This window comes from Grus americana, chromosome 7 (genome assembly GCF_028858705.1).
Source record: "Grus americana isolate bGruAme1 chromosome 7, bGruAme1.mat, whole genome shotgun sequence".
Taxonomy (NCBI): Eukaryota; Metazoa; Chordata; class Aves; order Gruiformes; family Gruidae; genus Grus; species Grus americana.
The window spans coordinates 36,885,110-36,898,929 of NC_072858.1; the positions used below are offsets into that span (position 1 = coordinate 36,885,110).

At 48.6% G+C, this 13,820-nt stretch overlaps 1 protein-coding gene across 2 annotated transcripts in view; it reads left to right on the plus strand.

Annotated features, from left to right (window-relative positions):
• Positions 1-871: 871 nt before the first annotated feature.
• The window catches only part of HK1 (hexokinase 1), a 38,915-nt gene continuing 25,966 nt past the window's right edge, over positions 872-13,820 (plus strand). Inside the window, exons 1-3 of one of the 2 annotated variants that reach the window (XM_054831404.1) lie at positions 872-1,027; positions 7,802-7,964; positions 12,771-12,919. In XM_054831404.1, coding sequence (XP_054687379.1) covers positions 965-1,027; positions 7,802-7,964; positions 12,771-12,919 — 375 coding nt within the window. In that variant the 5' untranslated portion in view covers positions 872-964. Of the gene's footprint in view, positions 1,028-6,080; positions 6,237-7,801; positions 7,965-12,770; positions 12,920-13,820 lie in introns of those variants that run through there. The other variant, XM_054831403.1, reaches the window with a different exon arrangement.

Here is a 13,820-nt window from a genome sequence, read left to right on the forward strand (position 1 = left end):
TAATCACTTGGACTTTGGTAGACAGTCTCCACGCAAATCACACCTCCAGCATCACCGCCGTTTGCATGGGTGTGTGTTCCTGTCCCCGCGGACAGACTGGGTGCAGGCAAAAACCCCGCAGGCTGCTGGCATGTGTCGCCTTTGGCCTTCGACTTTCAGAGGCGCATTGCGTCTCTTCCCTTATGTGCACGTGGGACCCTCAGAGGCTTCACAGAGGTGGATACGTGCTGGGGAATGCACCCTGATGCGGCAAAAATGTGGGCAGCACGCACTGGGAGGAGACGTCCTGTCTGTCAGTGTGTTTGATGTGGGGATTTTATTGATGGAATAAGAATGTGGGATCCCCAAAAGTACAACTGTCAAAGTGATTGTTTACTTTCGGGGACCCCGCGTGTCTCCCAGCAGCTCAGCCCACAGCCCAGGGGGACCAGGCTGGGTCCCACTCACAGTGGAGGAGGCATCGCTCCTGGGCAGGGGATGCTTAGTGTTAGTTGGAGGTTCCCGCAGTTTTGCTATTTTCTCAAAGATTTCTGAGCACAGAGGCTCTTCTGAAAACAGCTTTGATTTAGGGTTTTTGGTTTTTTTTTTTTTTTTTTTCTTTTCACTTTGCTCTTCCACAGCAGAGTTAAAAGAGTGGCGGGAAGCCTTCAGCAGTCTGTCTCCCAGGCTGCTGCATAAAGACCCTTTTGGAATACGGCAGGGCATTGCCCTCCTCCTCCTCCTCTTCCTCCTCGCTCTTGCCTGCCAGAAATAACACCGAGAGCGCTCCGTGCCGCGCCGCCGCCACGTCCCCGCCCGGCTGTGGGAGCGGGGCTGCGGGCGGAGCCCGGGCCGGGGCTGGGGCCTGCCCGGAGGAGGAGGAGGAGGAGGAGGAGGGAGGAAGGGGAGGCGCTGCGGCGGCGGCGCGGCCATCCCCGGGCCCCGCATCGCTGCGTGCGCGGAGCCGCCCGCTGCAGCCGGCAGGATGATCGCCGCCCAGCTCCTGGCCTACTACTTCACGGAGCTGAAGGAGGATCAGGTCAAAAAGGTAGACTGAAATCCTTCGGCGGAGGGCTGTGCCCTCCGCCCCCAGGCGAGATCGGGTTTTTTTTTAATTTTTATTTTTTTTTTCTTCCTTTTGGTTTTGTTGCTTTGTCCCCATAGCGACCCTGCTATGGGAGGAATGGGAATAAACCCGTTTTCAAGCTCGGCCGAACGGCCACCCAGAGCATCCCCGCTGGAGAGCGGAGCAGCGTTTGGGTATGGAGAGTGCCGCGCGTGGGTGATGCACACCGGCTCGCTGCCGCTCAGGCCGCGGAAACCCAGCTCGGCCAAGTGGGCAGGAGTCGGGGCCACACCGTGGGGTTTTGGTGATGAGGGTGGTGGTGATGATGGTTATCCTTTTGGGCTTTTTGTGGGCACCAGCATCCCTGGGAAGGGGACTTCTCCTTGTTCCCCAGGGTGCTTGTGGGCATCTGTCACTCCAGCCCGGGGGTGACGAAGATGAAGAGCAGGTAGTTTTTGGATTATGTGTCACTGCAGCTTCTGAATTTACAGGAAGTGGTTGTCAGTTGTGCTTAAAAAAAAGAAGTATTTCTACAGACTTATTTTCCTTTAGCATTAGGCGACTGTTGCTGTAGGGTTGGTATAGCCCTGGAATTTAGCACTGCTACAAGGAAATGGGTGCAGAGCACAGGATAAATAAAAACATGGCAGTTAGGTCCCGGCTGAGCATATTGCAGAGCTGTGGGGAGTGGAGAGCATGGGGCTAGGGACATGGGGACACAAATTAGGAAAATAATTGTGAATGTCACCGAGCCCTGTCACAGAGCCAGGCTGACGTCAGGAAGCAGAGGCTTCCCCTCTGCCACCTCCTCCAGCAGTGCTGCCTGACCCACCTGGGCTGAATGCCTGCTGAAGGCATCCCTAAAATATTTTGGGGAAGCCTCAGTGACAGTGTTAGCAGGGCTGATTTGTGGTGGTCTCGGGGCTTGTCCCGGCAGGAGGAGAGCACCTCCTCCCTTTGGGCTTCTGGCTGTGCCTGGGGAGATCTCAACTGCTGTGTGTGGGTGACCCATCCTGACCCACTCGAGACATGTTCACCCATGCCCACTCCTCTGATGGATAAAACCCGAGACAGTGCCCCACGTTTTCCACATCTCCTTCTGTGGTTTAGGTCTTTTGCTTTTCCGCTCAGAGGTTCTCGCGAGGAGCAGCAGACTGTGCACAGCCTGCAGCTCTCTGCGTCTTCCTGCCCCACATACATGGCCCTCCCTTTTCCCCAGGCCCTTTATTTTTCCTTTTCCCGGAAGATTTGTAAGTGCTGCTGCTGGCACCAGGCATGCATGCCTGGGAAGGCCTTCTCTGTCTTGCTGTGCCTGTTATATTTAGAAACCCAAGATAAGCACACGGGTGCGTGCTGGCTGAGGAGCAGCAGAAGGGCTGCGTGAGGAAGGCACGGTGGGAACGTGCAGGCAACGGGGGAAACTCTGGTGTTCCCGGGGGTTATTTATTGTGGGCTGGTTTGGCACCGTGAGGCTGCTATTGTCTGATGGCATGGGAAATCGTTTGGCCAAGGAGCTGTAAAGCATTCTTACAGATCAATCTTGTTTTGTCTGAAAAAGAAAATAAAAAAAATCAAATTAAAAATAAAAGGCAGGCTATTGGTTTTAGAGGATGTAAGGCATCTTTTCCTGTTCATATCCTCTTGGAACGGATATTGAGCCCCCTGGCTTTTGGCTGTCCTGTGAGGAGGGTTTCTGCGGCAGTCAGAGGCTCTGCCCCATTGCTCTGTTGCCCCACGGCCGCTGGGAGCCGGTGGGCTCCGCTCCCTGGGACCCCGCGGGGCAAGGGGGTTTGTGTTCCATCTCAGCATGCCGTTTACGGGAATACGTGCCTGCATGGCTTCATTTCAGGTCCCTCCCTCTCGTCTCTACTTCCGGAAGAGCAGCACTTGCTGCTGTACGTGCTTTTGCAGCCGGGGGCTGCCGACCAAGGCGTTGCCCCCCCCCCCCCCCGCTCGCCACTTTGCCTCTTAGGGCTCCTGGCCCCCGTGGCTGCTCCTCTGCCTAGCTTGTCCATGGCAGCAATCGGCTCAGCGTTTGGTGGCACAGTTGGCAGGTCACCTTGAGGATGCTGCTGTGGGTCACAGGAGGGATGTGAAGGGGTTAAAAGTACTGGCGAGGTGAATTTGGGAATGGATTTGTTACAGGGGTCTCCACTGCTCTGAGGCTGAATGTCCTTCTTCCCTTGCAACCCTGTTTCCTCCTTTTTTTGGGTTCCTATCCCTGCGCGGCACTAATGCTTAGCATTGCCTATCTATGGTGGGATCCCTGCCGAGGGGCACAGATGGGGCCGGTGGTTTCAGGCCCTCAGGGTACCCTGGGTCTAAGAACTAGTGTGTGCTGCTTCCGTGCTGATTTTGCTGGATTTTAGACGCTCCCTTAAGTTTCAGTGTCAATTTTTTCCACTTTGCAGTTTCTGGAACATTTTTCAAGATGATTCGTGGCGAACGGGAAGAATAGGCAGAGTGGATGTGTAGCGGGGAGGATGCGGGTGGTTCATCACATGTTGGCAGCCCCATGGCCCAGCAGCCCCCCTGCAAGGGGGCATTTTCCCATGAAACCACGTGTACGTGCACTTGCAGGTGACCCTACCGTGCAGAAGCAAGCTGGTGATGTACGATGCCCTGTACCATATAAATAGGCATGTGGTTTTACTCCAAGCCGGATAAATTATCCAGATGTTTTTGAAAACATCTGCTTCCTGTACATGTGTGATCTTCCAAGGGCAGCAGCTTGAGCTTAGCATCCTTGCTGTGACAGAGGACTTTGCACAGCCTGAACCGAGGCCTCGATTTCTCTAAAGGGCTGACTTCCATCCTCAGGGGTGCGGGCACCACGGAGCATCCCTGGCATCTGTGCCGCTGGCCTGTGCGCAGGGGAGCTTTTATAAAACTGCCTTTGAGTACCTTTGTTTCCAACAGGTTTGTACCTGCAGTAGCTGGCCCCAGCAAAGGGAGCCTCTAGGTGTTGCCTGGTTTCTGTCAGTAAGGGGAATAATACCTTTTTGTCATATTATCTGATGAGAGAAGAAAAAAGTCTTGCAATCCAAGAGTGACACTTAAATGTCGTTTAACCTTGAAAAGAATGTGATGGAACAGGGTGTAAAATGTAGCAACTGCCATCAAAAAAAAGACCTGTAATGATGACCTGCCGGTGTAAAGGCTCTGTAGGAACCAATCTGAAAAATCAGAAGCAAGCACAAAGAGTTTTAGGATGTCTAAACTACTTGTTTTAACATGCCTTGGCTCCTGATGAATCTTCTTGGTGCTGAAAGGAGTATGGAGTATGATTAGCTCTGCAGAAAAATGTTTACATGCTGAAGGGTTTTTGTGCAAAGCCTGTGTCAGTAAAATAGGTGCTAATGATTTCTGAAATTGTTGTGGGAGTACTCTGTTCTTGGATACCATCAACTGTTGTCAGTGTCCAGCGAATGAGACACGTATTTAAGGAATGACCCTTGGTGCTACCTGTTTCATTATGCACTTGTAATTATTCACAACGTCCCGTGGAGGCTGCTGTGATTGCTGGATTTTCAGAAACTTCTTTTCCCCAAGTACCAAAAGTGTCTTTCCTATGTGACCAAGGAAAATTATGTGCATATGGTTCAGATTATGAAATCCTATTTAAAAAAAAAAAAAATTGCTCACAGATTCTGTCTGGCTGTTTTGTTGGGGTTTTTTTAAGAACAAGAAAAAAAAAGAAGTGATTGAGCTCGTGGAGGGCTCCCATAGTGGCACTCTGGGAAGATGCCCTTCCTAGGGGTGTGACTCTGAGATGGGAGCTAAATAAAGGAGCGTTTTCTGCTCCTTGCCCACACAACCGCCTGCCTGAAATTGCTCCTGCTGTCCGCCATCTCCCGGGAAGGGCTGGCACCCATCTCCCACGGGGCCACAGCCACAGGAGCCTCAGCGGGGCTGTGTGTCCTGCCAGCAGCTCCTGTCTCTGTCTCTGCCAGCCCCTCCACTGCTTCCCTTCGGATAAGGCTGAGATTTGCTTTCTGATCCGCTTTTATTGCAGGCAGAGCAGGGAGTTATTAAACCTCCATGCTGTAATCCAGCCTCCAGCTCCCCCCCCCCAGTTATTTATGGCTATCTGCTGAGGGTTTTCGCTCAGAGGGCTGCCTCTGCTGCCAGCACAGGAGAGCAGCGCTTTTTCCCTTGCAGCTACACTGCTCCAGTGACTAACCCTTTTCCTGCCTGGGGAAAAAAAAAAACCAAACCCAAACCTGCTTTTTTTGTTTTAGTTTTGGAAAGTGTAACAGAGGAGTGATTTTGTTTCAAACCGAGGTTCAGTCCCCATCTCCCCCCGCTCCCCCCCCCACCCCGTGAGTCTCAGCGGTGAAGATGGCCTCGATGCGACGCAACGCGATGCAACGCGATGCAACGCGAGGTGATGCTCCCTGCGCGCAGGAGGGTCCAGCCCAATTATGTAAGGGCGCTGACGGCGCTCATTGGTTTTTCACAGGAAGAAAAAGAGCCCTCCCTCCCGTTTTCCCTGGCTGCTGTGGGTAGCACAGGGGCAGAGGTGGGGAGAACGGGCTTGTTTGGTCCTGACTGTGCAGATGCCAAAGCCGGCATTTACAACAGGGCTTTTGGTGGGGGGGAACCCTTTAGCCCTGTTTTTGGGAGGAGGATGCAGCAGTGGGGCTTTGTAGGGGTATTTTAATTGCACAGTGAAGTCTGACTGTGTGAATGATGTGTTAGTGTAGTTTTCACTGGGAGATTTGGGGAATTGGGCCTCTGAGCGTCAGTGTGGGCTGCTGAAAGCTCAGCCTTAAAAGAGTTTTGTTTGGTTTTTTTTTTTTTTTGTGGTGTTTTTTTTTTTTTAAACCCCCCTTTGTAAGGGAATAACCTCATGCTCTGACATCATGGCTTGACAGTCTCTGTTAAAAAAACCCCTATGGCAGGGTTTGCCGTGGAGGAGAGACCTTCCTGCCCAGGCCGACACCAGCCTCTGCGTCCGTCCCCACACCGTTTGGGGCTGCAGCGAGGGTGCATCCCGTCCAGGTTTTTCTTCTTGGAGTGAAATGACACCGGTGGCTGGCTGTGGTTGTCGCTGCGACAGGGCTGTCCGCCCATCGGGGTGGCACAGGACACAGCTGGGATGTGGGGATGCTGTCCTGGGGTCTCACATTTCTCCTCTGCAACGGAGAACCTGAGCTCAGACTCTTCTGCCTGCACCGTCACTTCACCGGTTCGTGGAGCAAATGCACGGTATCATTTTGTTGCACTGTAACTTCCCCCTAGCATCTATTTGATGACTCTTTTGCTCTTTCTTTGCGAGCGATGGCACCAAAAACTTCGCAGCTTGTGCAGCCTCTGGCTGTGGCCCTGCAGTTCTGGCTTGCCTGGCCCCAGCTCTGCGGTTCGCGATCAGACTGGGTAGCTGCGCCCAGCAGTGCCGTCCATCCATGCCTTCCTCCTTCGGCTCTGTAAATGCTTGGTCATGGTGGGAGGGCGTCTGGCTCGGGGAGATACGCTGTCTTTGGTGCAGATCTCGACTACGTGCGGACAGAAGTACTTTCTGCAGGAGCAATTAAATTGGTGCTGATTTTACAGTCAGTTTAGGGTTTAATTACATTTTGATTGTCTGCATTTCCTTCATGAATGGCATTATTCATCGCTTTCTGTCTCAAAGTCCCTGGTATATGGAGCACTTGCTTACATACTTTTGGCATGAGCTGTTTTATTGTGGCATTGGTCCTGTTAGGACATAATGCCACCTGAGAGATGAGTTACTCTCAAGGCTTCCAGAGAAGCGAAGGAGGCACAGGTGACCTTGGCACAGAGATGGCCTGGGGTTTAACACGAGGTAGCTTTTCCAGTTTTGTTGAGGACAGAAAACATGGGCAGGGTTTTATTTTCTTGGTACTGCTAAGCTGGAAGCAAAAGTGTCCCAAAGGTGTGGCTTTGGTCTGAGCTGTTTACAGACCCAAATTTCCAAGGCAGGTAATGAAACAAGGCAAGAATCGACTGGCAGCCAAGGTAAAAGGGGTGGGACGTGTGCGTTTAGCAAGAACCCCCCCAAGGCTAAATTGTATTTTTGAATCATCAAAGCATCTCTCACTCTTCTTCCTGATGCAGAAGATGGGTGTAATATTATGGAAAGCAATTTTATTGGAAAACTGGAACCACCTCCTTTTTCCAGGGAGGTAAAGAAAGTTCCTGTCTTGGGAAGCCACAAGGGAGAAGTCAACAACTTTTAATTTTATGTTTTATCTTGAGGAGGAAGACGCTACCTGCCCACGGCCTAGTTCTGCCTCTCCCGACCCTCTGGCTGTGATAGCTTTGGAGCGGGATAGGGAAAATTGTCTGCTACACAGAAATAATTTCTCAGCCTCGGACGTAGCCCCGAAACCGCTGTGGCAAGTCCTTCACAATGAAAGGCTTTAAATACAAGGCACCTCTGTGGTCTGCAGCGACACCCACATCACCCCAGTTGGGACAAGGTGCCAAAGGAGGGATTTGTAGCTGCAGCTCTTCAGCTCACAGACAGTCAGGAGAGCTGAGAAGTGGGGCGAGGCTGTGGGTGAACTGTTTTGTGTGGAGAAGAGGAGGCAGAGTGATGTGGGATTGGGTCTTGCCTTGGGAGGGCAGTAGGGTGGGGTGGGCTTCAGCTCATTCTAGGTCCTAGCACTTGCACGTTTTCCTTGATTTTGAGTCAAAAGACAAGGCACAAAGCGTGTGGCTGTGTTGTCAGCTTGGCCAGGGCCCCGGGGCAGTCTTTCACTCTGTGGTGGTGTTTGTCTTTTTCCCCAGATTGATAAATACCTTTACGCCATGCGGCTCTCCGACGAAACGCTGATAGACATTATGGCTCGCTTCAGGAGAGAGATGAAGAATGGCCTCTCCAGAGATTTTAACCCAACGGCTGCAGTGAAGATGCTTCCTACATTTGTGAGGTCCATTCCTGATGGTTCAGGTAAGGAGCTGAGTATTTGTTTTCTGTGTTAAACATGGTGTGCTTCGTGAGAAACCTGTTAAAAATAGACTGATGTGCTACCAAGAACAAGAGCAATTTGCTTTCTGGCAAGCCCGGACAACATTTTGAAGACAGCCTCCCCTCTGTGTGCAGGTCTGTTCCCACAGATGCTGGAGGATTTTGTGATTCCTATGTCAAACCCACTTTGATGCCAATGGAAGAGCCCTTCCTAGCAATCGGTCCACTAACAGTCAATATGTTTACGTGGAGATTTGTCTGCCAACAATCAATACCTCGCATAGGGAAATTTTTGATTTATGCAATTCACACTCATGCAATCTAGAGTCTTAACAAATACGGTGGCTTTTAGTCATTTGCTGGTTTTGACTCAACATCTCTTCTCCTCCTTATTTTTTCCCCAGTGGAAGCGTGGACCCTTATGTGCTGAATTTGAGTTTCCTGGCTTTCGTTTTGCTTTTTGTAGCTACCTCTTGCAGACTGTCTTAGGGCAAACTCACAGAACTCAAGGAGGCTGCAGTGTATGGCTCGAAAGCTGCTGCTGTGGTGTACTGAGCTTTTTCCATCCAGATGTAGGATTCGGTTTTCCCATGCTCACTGTACCTGACAAAAGTGGCACAAAGAGCCATCGGAAAACAGAAAGATGTTGTGACTGTATTTGAGACCAAGATTGCCCCTATTACTTATTTTCGCATTTTTTAAAAAATAACTACTCTATGTGGAGTATATAAATGTATTTATAAACAGTATATAATAGTGTTTATTATTTTGTGGTAACATTGGATTTCCTTCTCATGTAGCATGAGTTGGTTAACTGTAGTTTGGTGCCTACCACAAATTACGTCCCTGTGTGCAGAAATTGCACAGTCGCAAGAACTGCAAAGCATGGTTACCTGTTTTGAGGCTTTTTTGGAGTTAAAATTAAGAATTTGTTGAGTGAAAGAACACGAAGCCTGGTGCTTTGTGTTACATGCCGTTGTCTGGCAGGTGGAAATCTCTGATAGTTCTGCTTTGCTGTTGCTTTCTGCCACCTTAAGCTTTTTAGTTGAAACATGATTCTCTGTCTAAAAAAAACAAAGGGAGAACAGACTTGAATCCCGTGTTTCCCTTAATTTAGCACTACTGGCTGTTATGTTGAAATGTTGTGTTGAAATTCGCAGCCTGTTGAGAAAGCCAGAAGCTGCCACACACAGCTGGGTCACGGGCAGAGGCTGCTCTAAGGATTTGCAGGTGATGAAGTGACTTGAGGGCTTTTGCGTGAAATCCCAGCATTTTTACCGACTCTGAAATCCCTTTTTTTTCCTTCATGTGTGTTTTGAGTTCAGCTGAGTACAGACCTGTCCCCAGTACCCTGGTTTGTCAGGCACTGCAGGACAGCAAATCTGAGCTGCTTACAGTGAGTCAAATAATTTTGCAAATTGTTCCATGGCACAAACTGGGGACACTTTGAGATGCAGTACGGCACAGGGAAAAGGAGGTCTGTGCCCGGCCAGGAGAGGTGGGAGACATTGCTAAATGCTGCTGGGGGACTGAGCGCGAGCCAGAGCAGTGGGTAGCCCTGGTGTGAGCGTATGTGTGTCTGTATGTCAAGGCATTAATACCAGATCATGTATTACGCACCTACTTAAAAAAGCAACCTCGTGTGTTGTGCACGGAGTGCTTGGTTCTTGATCCTGTGCCCATTTGGGTCCTGCCAGCCTCTCTGGGACAGGCACGCTGTGGGTAGTGTATTTGCAGCACAGGTTAGAGCAAGGCAATGCTTTGCCCCAGACAATTTCTGTAGAACACGATAATAATCTGTGTATGCACGCTGCAAGTGTCTCTTTGGATAGCTGGTAGAAACACAGGCAAAACCATTCCATTATTTGGCTAGAAAAGGCATGTTCTGACCCAAGGCATGAACAATATTTGGTGTGGATGGGTGTTGTTGCATTTCTTTCCCTGACTCACCTGCGCGTGCCTGCCATGTCCAGCTCAGCCACCGCACAGATGCAGGCAGGGCAGACGCGGAGCCCCCTTCTTTTTTCCTCCGAAAGGCTCTGGGGGGCCCCTCGCGGATGTGTCCATGTTGCTGTGCCCGAAGCGTCGGCTCGGCTCCCGGCCGGCGGCAATTTCTGCCTTCAGCTGTCCCTCCGTGAAAGCCAGAGGCTGAAAGCCTGCCCTTTTCTCTGGCCCGTCTCTAATTACTGCCTTGTAAGCTCTTTCCTCTGAGTCTGATTATTATTATGGGAGCTGACTATTCAGAAAAATACTGTTGTTTAGTTTCAGGTCTGTGCTTGTGTACTTTATTAACAAGGAGCTTTCGAGTAATAATTTTGGAGACTTTTGGAGATGTTGGTGTTGCATCTTGGTGTTAAAAAGCATAGATTAAATGCTGCTACTTGGGTTTAATTCCTGAAGTACACTGAAAGAAAACAGCTACTTTCCATATAGAAAGCTTTACATTCTAGTTCAGAGTTCTTCTTTTTAACTGAAAAGGATAATTCTTAATAAATTTTATCTTGCAATGAGATTGATGGTGCTGGAAATCAAACCTGCTAATCTGTTAATTTACTGCCAGGGAAGATATTTCTGAAGTGCAGTATTTGTTTAGGTATGTACCAAGGTGCATTTAGGCTTGAAAAAGGGCCATCTGGTCCAGTGTTGATTTTTCCATTATTTATTGGAGGTAATGACTTGCATTCAACAAATGATAGTCATATGATAAAGCTTATTTGGGTATTTGGTTTGATGAGACACTTGTGGTTAATGTTTTGCTTCCGGTCTTCTTGTGGCGAAGGGGGTTATGAGTTACTGAATTCGTTATGCCGAACCCGATAAAGGGAACTGCACCTACAGTTTGGATATGTTCACGTTTTAAATGACATTTGTACTGGAGCAAAGCGATGTTTAAAGCCACACTGTTCAGAAACAGATGGGGAAGCGACGCAAGATCTGTATTTCAACAAACTCTGAGTTTGCCCATGTCTTAAGCAGCAAGAAGGAAATGTTGCATTGCAATGAAGTAAAGTTAGGATGATTTTTAGGAATTCTGGGCTCCAACTGTCGTTTCGTTACATTTTTCTGTATGGAGGTTGTTGTTCTTTGTGATTTCTCGGATGACAGTGTTTTGTTTCTGTATTACACCGCAACCTTGGAAAACCGTACGGGCTTTTGCAGTGTCTTTGCCTCTCTTAGGGTGTTCCTACCAGAGGTCCTGCTCTGAGGGACGCCCCGTCCAGCTAATCAGCTTTGCTGAGCAGGATGGGGCTCCTGGAGGTGCGTGGGGTGATGAGGAGGAGCAGCTCACTAAGCTAGGCTTTAGGAGTTTTGGTCTGAGATTGGGCAGAGCAATCTCAGAGGTGAGTCTGGGTCTGTAAATCCTCGTGGATAAATTGCATACCTGATATTTTGGTGACAGCGTGGGGTCAGAAGGCTCTGAGAGCTGAGTCGAAGTTTGAGGTAACACATCAAAAGATACCATTCTTCCCAATTGCTAGAGGTCTTTCCACATTGAATTTAGGTAGAAATGGAAAAACGGTGATGTTGGGAATTGGCCTTCCCAAAGTCATAGTTTAAAGTTGGAAGGCAGAATGAAGAGAGGCCAAAGAGCACTGCAGGATGGGACTGGCAATATGCATCAGTGGTGCGGGATGTGGGGGAGGCAGCTTGTCCTGCTGTGGCACAGAAAGTACAAATCGATGGGGAAACCAGGATGAGAAAGCGCCATGCGCCTCTGCTTCACCACCCTCCGAGCAGCCTCGGTGAGCCTGGGGATGCCGCGCGTAGGCACGGATGCTTGCAAAGAGCCTCAGTGATTAACTGCAGCCTGGATGTGCGCTCCTGTGTGATAAGTTGTGCACACTGCTTCCCTAAATATTATCTTTCTGCAGACTTTAATGATTGCTGTCTTTGTTTGCTCCCTCTTTGATAAGGCAAGATAGCGCAAGCGGTTCAGTGGGATATATTTGCCTTGCTCTCCAGGGGGTGCTGGAAGTGTCATTCCTCAGATAGCCAGACCACGCGTCTCTTGCCTGAATTACACCCTGAAGTCTGTGGAGGTGGGCTGGTAGGGGATTTGGCTTCAGACCTTTGAAATCCAAATCCCTCTCCACCACAGAGACAGATGGAGGTATCCTAACTCTTTCCCTGTCTCCTGGGGAGGTATTTAGGAGCTCTGCGCAAGGGATCGCAACTTCTGAGTAACTCCTGCAGCAGTGCACGGCCACCCTGTGATTTTTCAGAATGTCGTCGCTCTGACTTCTGTTATCTGACTGCAGTTTGCAGTGAATCTCAGCTTCCAGGCATGAAATAAGTGGTTCCTGCTTTAACTAGCTCTGTGTGTAATTTTTTGATTTATAGAGTAGTGGACAATCCAGCCACCATTCGCTGTTATTTGCCAAAATGACACAGGTTCGTTTACAGCAAAAGGCTGTTCATCAGTGGTCTGGCATCCCTTTGTTGTACTGTCTCTGTTTTCAACGTCTTTTTGGCTTTCTCCTGAGGTCTTTGCTCTGCCAGCTTCATCATGAGATGTCCATACACACTGTCCACTGTAAGTCCATTCTTTTTGGATAAACCCTCGTTGCACTTGCCTGTGTATCAATGGTGTTTGACGTTGCCATTGCACCAACTTCATGTTAAATTGTAGGGAATCAGGTTGATGCTTCACATGGATGCCCTGCAGCTAGAACTTCCTTGCTGTAGGCACAGGACATTTGCCTATGCATTATACTTAACAGAGCTTGTTGTTTCCCAGATCTGTGTCGTATACAGTTTTTAATCATTTGTGTCTTGTCTTCCATGTAGAGAAAGGAGATTTCATTGCACTGGATCTTGGCGGTTCTTATTTCCGAATTCTGCGGGTGAAGGTATCGCATGAAAAAAAGCAGACGGTACAAATGGAGACTGAAATTTATAATACGCCTGAAGATATCATGCATGGCAGCGGAACACGGGTAAGCATCTCTTCCTTAGGATGTGTTTCTAAAGGCTAGCTGCTTTCACACTTCCAGTTTAGAAAAACACCACGAGAATGACCGTAGCATCTTAGCAGTTGCACTTACAGCGTGCACAGACTCGACTACAGCTCTTTGTTGATACTGAAAATAAATAAACAGTAGTTACTGTAATAGAGCATGCATGGGTGCTGCAAATCTGCTGTAATTGTGTGGGAGACTTTTGGCTGAGTTAGGGAAAAAATGGCCTAGAAATAAAAATTCTGACTTTTACAGTAAAGTTAATTTCCACAAGTAGGAATGGGGAGCAGGAAAACAGCTTAGTCTTTGTAAGCAACGAGTGTGACCAACCCTGCAATTGTAATGTTAGATGAGGGACAGAAATACCCATGACAGCCACATATCTGTCCTGGCAGTCTGAGCAACTCAGCATTCACGAACAGTACAAGTACATTAGAAAAATTACAGGAAGCTGATAGAATGTTTTGGCACAACTTCAACTTAATTTTTGCTGAATAAATGTAGGGTGTTTTTTTTTAATCTCCCATGTTCCAAGAGTAGAAAAAGTTTGGATCCATTTACTTGGATTTCAAATTGGGTTCTTTGGAAGAATTTATTTTCTTTTTATGATCAGGAAGTGGATTATAATGAATATTTTACTGACAGATTTGTCTCAGTGTCAGTGTAAGACAAACCAGGTAATTTTCATTGTTGGAAAATGCAAGGGTTTTTATACTTTTTACTAGAGTAAGGTGTTATTTAGGAGTATAAGATACCTGCAGGAAACGTATAGCTTGTTTCAGAAGAATAAACAAAAGAGGAAAAAAAGAAAAATTGTGCAAACAGTATTTCTACCTTTAATGTGTTTTCTGTAGTCACCTTAAGACCCTTAGCATGTGTA